Here is a 16,794-nt window from a genome sequence, read left to right on the forward strand (position 1 = left end):
GGGATACATCTCGGGGTCATATAATTCCGTTTGAAATCACATATGATCATTATATGTTGTCATAAACGTCCGTGGTAGGCTTGATTTTACGAAATCACTTCAATTTGTGAACGGGTAAAATGACTGTTTAAGGGCACATTGGATGGTTCCACCGACCTAATTGGACTCTTGGAGGTTATTAGGGACCCTAGTAAACATCTCGGCAATTTTTATTTCCGGGCGAAAAAAGGTCAAAAATTACAAAATTGAAGGCTATAATCCATGCTTTTTGAGGAAATTTTGAGGTTTCGGGGCACGGTGGCGAAAAGCCTTGAGACCCTAAGTGATACATCTGGGGGTCATATAATTCCGTTTGAAACTACATATGATCATTATATGTTGTCATAAACATCCGTGGTAGGCTTGATTTAACGAAATCACTTCAAGTTGTGAACGGGTAAAATGACCGTTTAAGGGCATATTGGATGGTTCCACCGACCCAATTATACTCTTGGAGGGTATTAGGGAACATGATAAACATTTCGGAAATTTTTATTTCCGGGCGAAAAAAGGTCAAAAAATTACAAAATTGAAGGCTATAATCAACGCTTTTTTAGGAAATATTGAGGTTTCAGGGCCCTGTGGCGAAAAGGCTTGAAGTCTTAAGGGATACATTTGGGGGTCGTATAATGCCGTTTGAGACCATATATGATCTTTATATGTTGTCATAAACGTCCGTGGTAGGTTTGAGTTTACGAAATAACTACAAGTTGTGAATGGGTAAAATGACCGTTTAAGGGCATATTGGATGGTTCCACCGACCCAATTGCACTCCTAGATGGTATTAGGGACCATGTTAAACATCTTGAGAATGTTTAATTTCGGGCGAAAGAAGGTAAAAAAATTATAATATTAAAAGCTATAATCAACGCTTTTTGAGGAAATTTTAAGGTTTTGGAGCCTGGTTGTCGGTTAGCATATGGTCAGGTTCAGGTCGGATTACAAGTCACTAGTTTCACCCCATTGTTCGGGTACAGTTTGGGTTCAGATCATTGTCAGTTTCAGATCGAGTTCTCGTGTCGGGTCAGTTTTTGACAGCTCTATAACAAATTCTACCATAATATATTACTTGTAAAAAATAGTTGTCGGAAAGAACAGATTCATAATTTTATTTTCTATATATAAAAAATGAGTATTTATAAAATTACCTCAAACAAACAAACAAACAAACAAAAAAAAAAAGTATTTTTTAAAACTTCTAATTCGTACTTCCTCCGTTTTCTTTTAGATGCAACACACCCTTTAGCGTGGTAATTAAGAAAGGTGGGGTTTACATGACATAATAAACTTTAAAAATAGGATGAGTGGTTGTTAGGAGTGTAATTTAGTAGGCCATGAGCTTTAAATAAGGGATATAGTATAGTTTTTCCCTAAAGTAACTTTTCTTTTATAGTGGTTGCAAGTATTGTGAAATTTCTTTTTTCGGGAAGTGTTGCAAGTAAAAGAAAACGGAGGAATTTTTAAATAATAAAGGGTTTTTCTAAGCTATACCCCTAAGGTATTCGAGTTTCTAAGGTGTACCCATGCTTTTTCAAGTTTCTAAGTCGTGCCCTTCAAGTGTTTATCAATACTAAAATGTTCCTTATTAGTTGTTTAAAAGTTATTTGAGAGTGTGATTTCGCGGCTTCGATTTTTAATATTATGGTTGCGGTGGCTATGATTTCTTTCTCCTACCATTTCCTTACCTTTTATCATCTTTCTAATAAATTTATAGTTAACTTTAGGTGATATGGAAGTCCCAAAGAAGGTACCATTCATTAATAGTACTAAGTTCAGGGACACAACTTAGAACCTTGAGAAAGCATAATTACACCTTAGAAACTCGAATATCTTAGGGGTATAATTTAGGAAAACCCAATATATAAACTAGCCAACTAGGGCAATTTTTTTCAAAAAAACAAGAAGTGGTAAAGTTTTTCAAAAATCTCTCCTCTTTCCCTCTAAAGAGTTAAGACTTAAGACTACTCTGCCGATTTATCAGGAAGCCATCGCCGTCATCAATCTTCTTTCTTCACAATTTCAGCTTTAGCATTCCTAAAGGTATTATCTTTATTTCTTTTAATTTTCTTATTTTATTTATCATTTTACTCCCACACATTTTTTAATGTTTTGTTCATAATTCTTCATTTGGGTACCTCAGTACCTGATTATATTTCAATGACACAATTCTATAGTTTAAACAACAAAAAATTGAAATTTTTGTGGGAAATTGTTGTGGGTTTTTGTGGGAAATTGTTGTGGGTTTTTGTGGGAAATTGTTGTGGGTTTTTTGTGGGAAATTGTTGTGAAGTTTTAGTGGGAAGTTGTGAAATTGTAGTGTGTAATTGTGTAAAATTGTTGTTCTTGACTGTTGGATTTTGTGTGAATTTGTTTTCAGAGGAGTGCCAAGCCTTAATCTACTATGAAACACGCCAAATATGAAAAATCCCTACTTTTGGGGTTAACAGATGATTTAATCCATGAAATCCTGCTTCGAATGCCTGCAAAATCCTTAGTAAGCCTCAGTTGTGTGTGCAAAAAACTGAGATCCCTTATCTCAGACCCCAAATTCGCCATATCTCATATCAATTTTTCGTACTCGGCCGCTAATCCACCCTTAACCATTGCTATGCTCAAGTATAATACCTTGTGTTCGCTCAAGTTTAGTAGTTTTGCTGATATCACTGAGGGCGTAGAGTTAAACCCATGGGGCAGACAATTCGACGATGATGATACTTTCGAGGGTTGTTACTTTTTCATGATTGGATCATGTAATGGTCTTATATGTGTTTACATTAAGGAGATGGATAAGAAAAGATATAGTGAGGATTTTATGTATCTTTGGAACCCTATCACCAATGAAGCTAGAGAAATTTCATTGCCTGTTGGAGGGATTTCGACTTATGCTTATGTAGATTCTTCCTGGTTTGGCTTTGTTCACTCCTCAAATGACTACAAGGTCCTCTTAGTGTCTAAACAGTTTAAGCCATACCGTGAAATGTACATGTATTTGTACTCGTTGAGGAATGATAGTTGGAGAAGGATACGTGTTAGTGATGATGATCTGTCCTCCATTTCCGGATGTAACTCAGTGTTCAAGGATGATGCATTGCATTACCTTATTCATCACCGCAAATGCATACTGAAATTTAATTTGGTTACTGAAGCCTTTGAGAGGATACCCTTCTCAATTGAACCTGAGCAATTTCCGAGTGTCAATCAGGTCCTGCTGGGTGGCATTGGAGAATGTGATTGTCTTTGTGTAGCGTTTGTACATTATTCTTACAATGAATTTGGGGAAGGCTCTGGGGAAGACTCAGAGGAAGATTCCGAGGAAGAAATTGAGGAAGGGGAATGGATGTTAGAGATGTGGATGTTGGAGGAATATAACAATTGGGGTTCTTGGAAGTTAATGTATAGGATTGACTTGCAAGAAGAGATTGCTGGACGTTGCATCCGAGTATTAGGGCTTACACACAATGGCATTATCTGCATTCAAGCTGCGGATCATGGATTTGTGGTTGTTGACCCATATTGGGATCTGCCACCATATGTTGTTGTGAGGAATTCTGATTCTAAGGTTTACAATATGAACGATTATGTAGAGACTATTGTTTCCCCCTTTTCTCCTTTTCCTCTTGATGGAGATGATGAGGAAGAGGAAGAGGACGAAGAAGGTGGTGGTGATGTTGATGATGAGGACGAAGTAGATGGTGGTGATAGTGATGATGGTGATGAAGAGGAAGAGGACGAAGAAGATGATGGTGGTGATGGTGATGGTAGTGGTGGCGATGGTGGTGAAATTAATTTGACTTTGAGTTTATAGGACTTTTCATTTAGTATTTCCAGTCAGACTGTATTTGTAGTACTAACTACTGAGTTCTATCTTACTTCATATGACTAATCATCAGTTGGTGCGGCTATATTCATTATGGATCAATTACTACTTCTGTGGGATCATTAATTTTTATGGGATTACAAAGATCTAAAGTACACAGTGCGTCTTTTGGATGTATGAGACAAATTATGCCTAATGCTGTGGCCATAGATTGGGAATTGTCTGGAAGATTTGTGTCAGCAGCTTCTAGCCTTGACATGGATTGTAATTTTGCAAATGGATCCGGTTTCGACGTCCAATCTGATAACTTGCAGCTGAACTTGCCTTTTGTAAGAGTGATATAGAGGAATATCATGTTTTGTTGTTGTTCATGATATCCTCTCTTTGCTAGAAAGTTTAGTTTATTATGAGTAGTTTGTCTTTGCAGTAATCCCTGAAAGAGCTTGGTTTTGAAACTGTTGTACTTTTGGACAAGTTGGTGTTAAATTATTAGTGATTCCTATGCTTTCTCTCAAAATTTTCTTTAGCTGATTGATAGTTTTCACTGTATCAAACATGAATCAAATGCAGTCAAATTTGAATCAGAAACTTGAATGGCAAATTATTTAGACCCCAACCCGGCCGGTTTTGTTAATCGAATTTGCAATGGGTATTAAACTAGAGTATTAAGTTATTAACCCCTTCCTTCTGGCTTTGGGATGGGTATTAACACATAAAAAATCCCAGCTTCTCATTTTTTTATTTTTTATTTTTTATCAAGCGTGTAATATAGTTTGTTTTTTGACAACGTGTATATATAATTTGTTGGTAATTCCTTTTGTTGTTTTACAATGGGTCTAACCTGAACATTATACGAAATTATTGGACTCCTCAGTCAAGCGAGAGATGTATTATGTTCTAACTGAAAATTGGTGTTGGTTGTAAATGATGAAGGATTTTAACCAATATAGTAATTAAGTAATAAACTCCCACCATCTTCTCTCTTAAACCCTAATTTTTTTAATGAAATGATGAAGGATTGTAACCAATATAGTAATTAAGTTATAAACTCCCACCATCTTCTCTCTTAAACCCTAATTTTTTTATTTTTTATTTTTTTATATATTTTGCTTATTGTTTTAGGTTTATGATTTTACAAATTTGTTACACCTCTCATAAGCCAATGCAAGATAAGTTTTAATAAAGAGTTCCTTTATTAGCATTGTGGATCAATCATACATTAGTTATGTGGGATTTATAGTTTCTTAAGGTATACTTTGTACAAAAAACTGGCACAACTCCAGTACATACTATGTAGTTAAAACACAAGGTATGAGAATCAAATAAAAGAAATTATATCACTATTGATAGTGTTAATGAAGGAAATGTAAATAAATATTTTTAGGAGTATAAATGTCCACACACTATTGTAAAATGCAATTAATATTAACAATGGCACATATGACCCTATTTGGGAGAAAGCTAAAAACTTTAGCTAATTGAGTTAGCTGATTTTATTAACTGATTTGACTAACTTATTGTATTAACTGATTATATAAAAGTGTTTGGTAAATAGCTGATAGCTTAAAGGTGATTGAGTCTGTGAAATGACCAATAAGCTAATTGTGGGGTAGGTAGTTTAGATAGGATTTTAAATAAAATGAGGTTACAAGTGTTATTTCACAATAATTAATGAATAAGCTAATTGAAAAAGCTCCTAAAATGAGCTTTTTCTAAAAGAGCTTATTTAGTCAATCAGCTAAAGTTAGTCAAATAAGCTAATATACCACCAATAAGCTTACTACCAAACAGGGCTATAGACATTTTAGAGGTTATAAAGATCCAAACACTATTTATAAGTGTTATTTCAACTTTTCAAAATGTATTGATATGACACAAGCTATTAGATTTAGAATTTCCCATGTAGTCAAACTCACAATTCACAACACACTCAAAAAGGAAATGTTAAAACAAAAATTATGAAAATTGGTTTCATAATCTTCACAAAATATGTTAGTATAAAATTTATAGCAGGATACTAATGGTGCATCCATGCATGAATCGCAAATGGATGAAGACAAAACTTTGCAACACGCACAAAATCACTTCAAAAAATTTATTACTATTCTACGAAGTATTATAATTTAGATACGAAAAAAGAAAAAAAGAGAAAAAATGGAAAAATTAAGTACTCGTATATTAAAAAAATTAAAAATAAAAATAATTGATTACGATTATAATATAAAACACAAAGCACGTGGTGGATAAAAGCATCTTAACAAAACTATGTAAGAATTTCAAAGATGAGATTGCATGTTTTAGTCCATAAAAAAAAAAAATAAAAAAAAAAAAAAAAAAAAGGATCAATTCCAAAAATTAAACAAAAGCACATAAATCCAAATAATCCAACAAATGGAACATAGGCAACATACAGAGTGATACAGATGCTTGCCAAAAGAAACATTGCCTTTTCATGCCAAAATTATGCACAAAACATGAAGGAAATGCAGAAGCAAAAGCAAAACAGCTCATCAAAGAAAGAAACACTTATTAGGGGCAGAAAAGGAAAAAAAAAACACAGATGCATTTTGATTTTATTGCTTTGATAACATTTTCTCTTCATAATAGAGAGAAATATGAAAGGATGGATGAAGGAAAATTGCTGAGAATTAAACGAAAATTAAAAATATTTAAAAAAAATTGTTTCAATGTGTACTTTCAGGAGCATGATGTATCCGACTCAAAATTACCGAATCCGACTCATTTGACACCGACATTAAAGTTTCACATACTTTAACAGAATCATGGGACATAACTAAAGGACCACTTACAGCAATATCCAACTGCTCATCAGAAGCGGCAGACTCAGCACCACCTCTCATACCATCATTATATTCATTACCAACAATCTCTTTATCGGTGTTTGATTCAAATTCATCAGAATAGGTGTTCTCAACAGACAAGAGTTCCTTGTCAGGCTTAATTTCTTCATCAACTTTCTCCGCCATGAGAACTGGTGTTTGTCCTTGATTGCTAAGACCAAGATCCAGCTCAGCACCCTCAAAGGATTCATCACTCATCACTTCATCACTGGTTATGGAAACAGGTTCTTTCCCATCTACCACAGGTGTGGTGGAAACAGCTTCTGGAGCCGCCAGAATAGGCTCTTCCTTGTTAACACCACAATCAACAGGATCGTCTAATTTATCCTCTTGAGCCAAAATTGGTTCCGCCTCAAGCTCAGAATCTTTGGGACTATGCAAGATCTCCCAATTAGGTATCCCAGAAAATGATCTTTTAGTGCTCTGCGTCTTGTATAGATTCATTGCTTTCTGCAATCAAGTTGATAGCACATTAATCGTTACATTTAAGCACAAGCTAGATCAGTGAATTCCACTTATCTGGTTTATTCAGTTAGTCAGAAGGTCAAAAGGCAGCAATCACAAGAAAATAATCAACAATAACTACATTACTACATTATATTGTAACAAACAAGGACTCAGGAAAGTTAAAAGTTAACAGATGTAGTCACATAATTGTTCATCACCATTATAATGTATATCTCGCATGAGAACAGAACAGATATACACACCTCACTGACTGATGACATAAAACAAAAGTCCAATCGAATGAAATTTGCAGCAAAATAAACAAAATAGCCGTATTACTCATACATAAGCATTACCATTTATAAGGAATACATATTTAGGTGGATAAATAACTAATAGCAAACCAAAAGACAATAAAAACTAACATAAACAGCAGCCTTGTCAGTTATATTTAAAAAACAGCATCAGCCAGCCTGAACAAATCAACCTTTTTAGCAGCTGAACCACCTAAGTGATTCCAATACTATTTTCATAGTCCTTATTCCAAAAACAAACTATCCCTACCTCAAACAGAATATATTTTCATGTTAGATTTTATAAAATCAGACCCAAGAGTCATGTTATATTGCATCAGTTAAAAGACATACCTTAAAAATAGAAGCTTTGGCAGTAGGGAAAAACGTCAAACCCATGGATAGATTTGCGATCTCTGAGTCAGCAACTGTCCTCTCCTGCTAATGAGTCACAAAAATATAAGGACTATGTTATAATATGTCAAAGATGATGAAGGGAGGCAAGACAAAATTCAAGAAGATTCTACCTCAGTATATTCAAGTTCCATTTCTTCAATTAATTCGGACTGTCCCTTGACAGCAAGGTTAATAAATTGATTATACAATTCTGGATCAGCCATATCTATCGAAATATCAAGCTTAGCAAGGTATGCACGCACTGATTGAGCAGTTTCATCAACACTAGATGATTCAGGAGTCTTCTCTGTAGTCACTTTAGCTGGAGTCATTGGAATTTCCTTTAAGGATGACGGACCACTTGAAGTAATCATCTTTTGACCTGGCCCCTCATCAAAGGCACTACTTTCGACATTAAGCCTTGAAGCACCCTGCACAGATGAAACTTCGTCCATAGATGCTTTAGCCATGGGACCATCTTTTTGAGAGACAGATGTCACATCCATATTCGGATCGCCATTTGGTTTCCACATATCTGGATTCATGTCCCTTCTTTGAGCATTGGCAAGATGTCCAGGCCCATACATGGATGACTCATCCCTAAGGACACCATTACTTACATCCCATCCATGGAAATGAACTGGGCCATCTACCATATTCTGCCATCCTAAAGGTCTTACATGACCAGAAAACCGGTCCCCTTCAGACATATGATAAGGCATCCCAGGGTGGTTCATGTCCATAGATGGTCTAACACCAAAAAGAGGAGGAAACTGGGAGAGCATGGGTGGGAACCCCCCATGATGTGGCCCGGGAGGACCTGGTGGGAAGGGCATAAAGCCATTAGGTAGGGGTGAGGGCCAGTTAGGTGCCCCCTTCCAACCATTTCCAGGCCCTCTTCCTACATTGGGATCAACACTTCTCCTGAATCGGCTTCCTGAATGACCTCTAGTGTCTTCTCCTAAAGATCCCATGAAGGAAGGGCTGTCAGCTCCACCCCTGAACCCAGATGGACCAGGAGTGTGAGATGAAATATTGCCCTGACTTGATTTATGGTGAAAAGGAGATTCTACTGGAGGATACTCCTCCCCAATAGGCTTCTTTACAGAAAAATCTCTACCCTGTCGGTCCTCATTAACAGAAATATCTCTTACATCATTGGAGCCACTGCTCCTCCTCTCAGCCTCATCAACATCAAGGCTCCTTCTCCTGCTAGTTCTATTTTGAAATCTGCGATCAACACTAGTTGTAGGAGATCTTTCCTTCAAACCTGCAGGAGAAGCCTTGGCATTTGGAGATCTTTCAGATGATTCTCCAACATGATTGTCGTCAAACTTGGAGCGCTTCTCCCCTGATCGATACTTAGGAACTTTATCAAGTGCCTCAGACGCAAGGGCATCTCTCGAGGAATCTCCATACTTAGCCTCATCTTGGATTCCATCTCTAAAACATTAAATAACAGACATAAGTATTATAACACTGCAAAATATGCAGTTACAAATATTACAATATCATAAATTTGAAGCCAATCACTTAAATACAGCAAAAAGTATTTTTCAAAAAAATATGTCCTTGGAAGCCAAAATATAAATACCCAAGTAACAATCTGCAACTACATACCCAGTTATACAAGAAATGTATTTAATAGGTACAGACAAGAAAAGCACCTGTATTTATCTGTATTAACATAAGCCCTAGAATTGGGTGAGGATCTACGTCGACCGCTGCTCACAACACTGTCTATATGTGCTTTTCGGGGTAAAGATCTTTCCTTATCAACCTCTGACTCTACCCTTCTAGATTTATCACCATGATAGTCATCATACCCCTCAACAGATCTTCTCCTCCCTCTATCATCCTTGTACCTAGAGCTTTTATCATCAACATGAGAGCCATATTCATGATCATAATCCCGATCTCGGCCTCGATCATGGTTGTGATCACGATCACGGTTTCGGTCTCTGTCACGTTCACGGTGATAACGATCACGGCCACGTTCCCTGTCCCGGTCTAATTCACGATCTCGCTCATAACTACGTTCAAGATCCCGATCACGATCCTTCTCACGATCAAGATCATGCTCCCGGTCATCATGGTCCCTGTCACGTTCACGATCATGACGGGTGCGATCCCGCTCTCGGTCCCGAACTCTGTCTCTATCATTATCACGGTCTCGTTCTCGCTCTGACTCTCGTTCATATTCGCTGCCTAGGGGCTTAGATTTCTTTTGGGACACATCCAAATCTTTTTTCTTTTCATTTAGATGTTTATCCTCTGACCTGACACTGTTATACTCTTTAGTAGCCCGATTATCCCTCTGCTTTTCATCCTGATGCCAATTCTCCTTATCTATATCTTCTTGGTACCTATCTCTAACTCTCTCATCCTTGTGACCTTCATCTTTATACTTTCCTGGTCTGACAATATCTTCCCTAGAAGACAATCTTCTATCATCCAGTTCTCGAGTACTTTCGTGATGCTTGTCCCCATCACCTGAACCATCTCTTTTCCTTCTAACTCGTCGATCGAGATCTTTCTCAGTATCAGGGTTACGAGCTTCATCTTGTATGATATAGTCTGATACAAAATAACAAGAACAATGTTCAATAACTGTACAGATCTTCAAAAGAAACAAAAATATCACATATCATCCCTTATCCAATATATAACTTCAGCATAAATCCTTATTCAAATGAATACACAATACTTAGCAGAACCAGGCAATCACCAGCAACAACAGGCAAACACGGCAAACTGATTGTTTTGTCAGGGGGAAAAAAAAGTGTAATGTTAAAAATCACAAATCAAACATTGACACAATACCTTATTCAACAATACTCTCATAGTCACAAAACAAACCTTGAAAAATAAATAAAAAAATACAATAGCCAACCAATGGAATCCTGATGGAAGGAACGACACTTACACTAATGTATTAAAAAATTATAATTTAGCAAAAGCCTTCAATAAGATAGAGGCAAACAAGCATGAAAAGGATATGCAGTATAACCAGGAACATATATGTGCTGTCAGTATAAGTCCACTCCGATTAACACAAGGAAAAAACCAGCATGCGAGGGTTTAGTGCCTTCATTGCTCTGTATTCTTAGCTTTATTTATAATCCCTGATTCTATGAAGACTCTCACTTAAAATTCTCGCTAGAGGAAGATAAGTCTCATCCAACAAAATGGTGGGATATACATAATATTGAATTGCATCGCACATATCTCAAATCAATTAATTATTTCAATAAAAACTGAGATAACAAATAAATGGAAAGTTATAATGACGATAAAGTAAGTGGACTGGAAAATTCTGTAACTGGTAGAAATTCTTATTAAAATTAAGGAAATTATGATAAGACCTTAGAGTAATAATAAATAAGAACTGTCAACTGCCAAACAATCTCTCGACTTGCGAATTGTTAAAATTAAAAAAAAAAAAAAAAAAAAAAAGGGCAAATTTGAAACTAGCAATCACTAACCACAGAATGAGACCTCCAGGTCAATGTCTCATCCTCTCCAGCTTCCAAAGTCATGCATTTAGACAATTCGTCAAAATATAGTAATCTACTTTAAGGAACAAGACACTCAACAACTAATTCATGCAGTGCAGTGATTCTAATAGCTTATTTTGGCAGCACTTAATTATATTACAGTGCCAAGTGCCAACGAGTCTTCTTCTACCAAAAGAAACAATGAAATTTCAAAGTACCCCACAAATAAACTCCCAATAAATCAAAGAGCTTAAGCTTGGCAAAGAAAAAAAAAAGATAACTTTTTCCCCACTCTCCAATGCATTCAACAATACAGTACAGAAGTTAAAATAAACACAAATATATGCCATATTGCTGAATTTTTTAGCATCATCAACCGGTTAAAAATCTTATGTGTACACCAAACAGAAATTATTCTTTTGGCAAATAAATAAGTATAACTAATTGACATAGGTGATGACTTACAAAAAAAAAGATGATCACAACCCCAGCAATGCAAAGTAACCGATTAAATTAAGGAACAAAAAAAGGATAGATCTAAAATTTCTGCCTAGGAAAATACTGGATAGAATATGGCAACTAACAAGATATTTAAATATAAACTTTAAAAAGTAAATATACTTCAAAACACCAGATCATAAGTATAGAAGTGCATGTTCTCTTAGATCCTCTATCATGTAAATTCCATTACTTGAACATGTTTAGAGATAAAAAAAAACAGATGGTAGTATGCAAACATTTTGCACAAATCTACAAAATGTAAGATGATTGAGCACAAAAGATACCCTTCCAACACCAACAGGGCAGTCCCATGATGAGTGCATGACCATACCCATGAAGTGCACAACCCTATAAAATCGACAAATATAATAAATTTCAATTCTATAAAGATGCTCTTTACAGATGGTAACCATGCTAAGGACCAAGACTCCAGGTGACAATTTACAATGCAGCCCAAAAACAATTAAAAAGCCAAAGAGAGAGATAGCCACGATGCAAGAGCTAACTCAAATGCATGATGTAGATATAAAGGTGAACACCATAACTCCATAAGTCTCCTACAAGAAATAAGCTCCAAAGGGAAAATTCAGATTGCAATCCTCAAGGTTTTTCAAAACAGTCATTAAGTGAATAATAATGAGCTGAACTATCAACCCAGCAAGCACCAAACAAAAGGGAATGAATATCTTTACTTTTTTATTTATTATAATAATAAAATAAATTAAAATAAAAAAAAGCATACTTGCATAAGAACAAAGAGCACAACAAGCATATATATATATAAAATAAAAATAAAAAAAGCATACTTGCATAAGAACAAAGAGCACAACAAGCATAATGAATACAGTTTTAAACCCTATCTTTCACAAAAATAAAGCACTCCAAACCCATGTATACATCCCATATCTAGCTACATGATTGCCTCTAGCATGAGGTGGATAGCATGACATTTCATATTGTCTTTGATCTTACTGCAACCATTAGCCTAGATTCTTGGTCCCATAACAAAAAAATATTATAACTATCCTCTTAATTCTGTATTTATAATTCAAAGCCCTCCCCCTCCCAAATGTTTGATGAATATGTCCAGAAGATAGCACACTAACAGGTCAAAACTCAGGTCATCTGCTCAAGTGCCTATCAACCAACCCAAGTGCCCCAAAAACCAAATACCAAACAAAATGATCAGCTTACCAGTATCATCCGAAATACAAAAATATATTTCTTCCTGCTTCCCCTAAAATCATGCAGATGAAAATCCCAAAACTGGTCCTTCCCACAAATATTCCACCTTTACCACTTCTCAAAATCACTGTAATATTAGAAGCCTACCTTAACACTTTCACCAAGCCCAATTAAACAAATTAATACATCCAAATTCTAGATACTCTTTCTTCCATTATATTGAACTTTAAACCAACAAAAGCCTATAGACAAACTATTCTAACTTACTGAATGCTAATTGCTAAGACAGTAATAACAAAAGAAAAGGAAGGGAAGTAGGAGTGGAACAGCAAATTCCTCTCATAATTTACAACATTTGAGAGTTTAGCATAATAAAAATGAAGGGAATGGACCCTTTCCTTTTGGCTTTTGCTCATCAAATATCCAAGCAAAGAAAATGAAGCCCTCACCTTAATTCCACTACCATTCCTTCAAATACTCAATCCAAACACATTATTAACATAATCCTTGTGCGCCGCAAATCAGTTTTAAAGCTAGACATGACATTGCCCACACAAGTACAGCCAATTGAAACAATTAGTAAACATCCACTTCCTTTAATGGATGAAGGGGTGGCCGTGAAAATAAAAAAAATAATCCATACACTGCAACACCAACCACACGACGAAGAAACGCCAGGACAATATCAATCCTACTATGTAAGCAACTGTTCCCTACAAGTCGAACAATCATTCAACAATAAACAATAGTAAGAAGCACATAAACAGGTTACCTTACCAGTATTACCAACACCATGCTTTCCACCACGCTCCTCTCCACTGCCCTGTTTCCTATTCCCTTCATTGCCAACATTCTCATTACCAGTAACACCAACCATCAATCTCTCACTTTTACTGCCCTTCCTATCCCGCTCCGAACCCCCTTCTTTCTCATTCCTCTCTTTCCTATCAGACCTATGGTGCTTCGACTCCGCCTTACTCCCACTTCTCTTCCCTTCTTCCCCATCCACCACCAAACTCCCTTCTCTCCTACTCGGCCTTTTCGAATCACTTTTAGACAGATCATGCTCGATATCACCTCCCGTCCACCGGTCATCATCCTCCTTCTCTTTCCGCTTCTTCGATGTCGTAGACGCAACATACTCCTCAACAGTATCAACATTCACAACAACACCACTCAAATCCTTCGTCACATCCGCCGATTTCGAATCAATTTTCCGCTTATCACCAGAAGTAGACTCCTTCAAATGCCTGCTACTACTATTACTCCCACCATCTTCCCTCCCTTTCTTCTCCTTCAATCCAGATTCTTTCTCCGAATCAGAGTAATCTCTCACTTCCCTCGAACTATGCTTGCTAGATTTATGTCGCGAACTTCTCGGCATTTTTCCTATTTCCTCAATTCAAACCCTTTACCAACTCAACAAAAACCCTAATTTCCTCCCTTTCTCAAACCCTAATTTTTATTTTTAATTTTCAAATCGAAAAACAACTCCTACCAAACCAAAAACATACGTACATTACAAAACCTTCAAATCTCGCTTCCAAAACCAATCCGCAAATCTTCCCAAATCTCAAATTCAATCCGCAATAAAACCGAACCCTAATTTCAAAAATCCAACACCAATCCACAAAAAAAGAACCGCTGCAATAACAACACAACCACGAAAATGACAACGAACAGAATCTCCGGCGACCGGAAGAATGCGAAACCGCCGGCGAAAGATTCCGGCGACGGAGGATCTCGATCGAGAGGAGAGAGAAAAATGTGGAGGAGAGAGAAAAATGAGAAGAGAGAGGGTTTGTTGCTTTATCGGAAAGGAGGCGAGCGTAGGATAATACAGCCTTTAAAAAATATGACGAAAATACCCTTGGGATTAGAATTGTAAGGGCGTGTTTGGGTTAGAGGATTTGTTTATGGGTGGGAAGTTTTAGGGTTACGTGTGTGTTGCCAATTGGATTTCGACACTTCATCGATTGGATTACCACTTATGAAGGGTGAAACGATGCGTTTATGGGAATGCAAATTAGGGGAATTGGAAATTTTGGTGTAAGAGATTGGTATTTCTTGTTAAGTTTTTGATGATTTGATTCTATTTTAATGTTAGTGAAGTAATGTTAATCAATTCCTAAAAAAAAAAAAAAAAGTAATGTTAATCAATTACTCGTAGTTGTTTGATGAATAAAGATTGTAAGTTGGTTCACTTAACTTGCTTGATTAAATAATACTCCTTTATACAATTGTTTGATTGATGTATGAGTAGTAATCAACTAATCATTGCAATTGAATTTTGCTTATAGTACTTTGTATAATCCTATTAAACTTGAACCGAAATCATCTAATAATATTAACCATTTACTTATTTAGTTTGTAAATATTTATCTTTATCTTTTTAGTCCTAATTGTATCATATTTGAAATCGTTAATTTTTAATCATTATCTTATCTTGTACGTAGTATGAAATTAATATAATTAAAATAACTATATTGAAAATAAGATAGAGTAAACATGGCTTTTATTATTACTTTGAGTCACTGTTGATCGATTATAAGAGTAGTAATTAATCATTTTGAGCAAGTTACAAAAACAATCTAAACAAGTGTGAAGTTACTTTCTCTTTCTTTTAATCAATTTTCTTTTACTACGTATATTTTTCTTAAATGTCATTCATTTGAATCGTTTTAGTTTATTTGAGCACAAGGAAAAATGATAATTCAAAAGAAAAAAAAAACATGGTAAGAAATAAATAAGATTGAGGTTGACTTGCTCCATAATTTCTGTGTCTTGCTAATTGCTATAAATGTTTGCGATGCATGCAATGTGAAAGAGATGACACTTTTAAAAATTTACTCATCCATTTAGTATTTAGTGTTCTAATGTTTCATATATATTCAAAGGTTTTATTTTTTATTTTTTTAATATAGACTAGGGCAGCTAACGCGCGCGATGCGCGCGTCATAGCTAGCCATATCTTGAAGGTTTTTTTTGTTTGGCTTTTAAATCACAAAATTAGTTAAATTAACAATAAGAGAAATTTTTTCTAAAAAAAAACAATAAGAAAAAATATGTAATCAACTATATTTATGAGGTAAAAATGTTCAAGACAACTAACATTTATGAAAGCATAAAAGTACATAAATATTTTAGAGGGTATAGTTGTCTAAACGTTATTCATTAAAATAGCATCTACATATTAATGAGGGTATGTATGTAAATACACATTTTGAAGGGTATAATTGACATTACACTATTCATAAGAGTATGTTTCTACTTTTTATAAGGTAGGGATATTCATAGGGTTTGTTTGTTTCAATTTAATTTACAGTATCTTATTTTGTTTTATTACAATATTAAATGACACTTGAATACATGTGTTCAAACCCAAATGCAATCAAATTTTGTAGATTTTGAGGGAAAGGTTAATAAACTATATCCTAGATTTTTTTTTCCCTAGGTAAATCTACATACATCAATTTGTAGTACACTTAATGAAAGTCAATAAACATGTGTCTTTGTTCTTAATCAAAGTTATCTCCTTCATTAGTATTATTGCCTTAATTGGTAAAGGTTATAAATGAATTTATATATTATTGGTGCAATGGTACTTAATTAATAATGACCAACTCTTATACTAGTAGGCCCTTGCACCTAGCAAAAAGTTAAGTTTAGTTGCTCAACGTCAATGTAGAAGTTGTCCCCTTACAAAATTAAAATCTATGTATAGATGCTCGTGTTCTTACCTAGTTTTAAAAGAAGAA

General features: G+C 35.3%; 2 protein-coding genes across 3 annotated transcripts; one reads left to right on the forward strand and one right to left on the reverse strand.

The window, feature by feature from the left end:
* The first annotated feature begins 2,440 nt into the window (after nt 1–2,440).
* LOC145607491 (F-box/kelch-repeat protein At3g06240-like) lies at nt 2,441–3,844 on the forward strand. Its single transcript, XM_081663127.1, has 2 exons — nt 2,441–3,598; nt 3,719–3,844. The coding sequence occupies exons 1-2, from the start codon at nt 2,441–2,443 to the stop codon at nt 3,842–3,844; spliced, it is 1,284 nt and encodes a 427-aa protein (XP_081519253.1).
* A 2,556-nt stretch (nt 3,845–6,400) lies between these two features.
* Nucleotides 6,401–15,006, reverse strand: LOC145607813 (uncharacterized). Of its 2 annotated transcripts, none has more exons than XM_081663410.1 (5): nt 13,814–15,006; nt 9,521–10,430; nt 7,985–9,296; nt 7,812–7,898; nt 6,401–7,167 (listed from the first exon to the last, which is right to left on the reverse strand). In XM_081663410.1, the coding sequence occupies exons 1-5, from the start codon at nt 14,418–14,420 to the stop codon at nt 6,541–6,543; spliced, it is 3,543 nt and encodes a 1,180-aa protein (XP_081519536.1). In that variant the 5' UTR covers nt 14,421–15,006; the 3' UTR covers nt 6,401–6,540. The 2 variants fall into 2 exon arrangements, with proteins under 2 accessions (XP_081519536.1, XP_081519537.1); XM_081663411.1 differs by having other exon boundaries at nt 7,812–7,895; nt 13,814–15,005.
* Nucleotides 15,007–16,794: the final 1,788 nt, after the last annotated feature.

Source organism: Chenopodium album, chromosome 23 (assembly GCF_948465745.1).
Source record: "Chenopodium album chromosome 23, dcCheAlbu1.1, whole genome shotgun sequence".
In the NCBI taxonomy this organism is placed as follows: Eukaryota; Viridiplantae; Streptophyta; class Magnoliopsida; order Caryophyllales; family Amaranthaceae; genus Chenopodium; species Chenopodium album.

Coding starts and splice junctions, on each gene's coding strand:
- LOC145607813 (XM_081663410.1), bottom strand. CDS start 14,420: ATGCCGAGAAGTTCGCGACATAAATCTAGCAAGCATAGTTCGAGGGAA. Junction 10,431..13,813: donor GCATGGTGTTGGTAATACTG/GTAAGGTAACCT, acceptor ATTTTGTATCAG/ACTATATCATACAAGATGAA. Junction 9,297..9,520: donor GTTAATACAGATAAATACAG/GTGCTTTTCTTG, acceptor TTAATGTTTTAG/AGATGGAATCCAAGATGAGG.
- LOC145607491 (XM_081663127.1), top strand. CDS start 2,441: ATGAAACACGCCAAATATGAAAAATCCCTACTTTTGGGGTTAACAGAT. Junction 3,599..3,718: donor TGAGGAATTCTGATTCTAAG/GTTTACAATATG, acceptor GTTGATGATGAG/GACGAAGTAGATGGTGGTGA.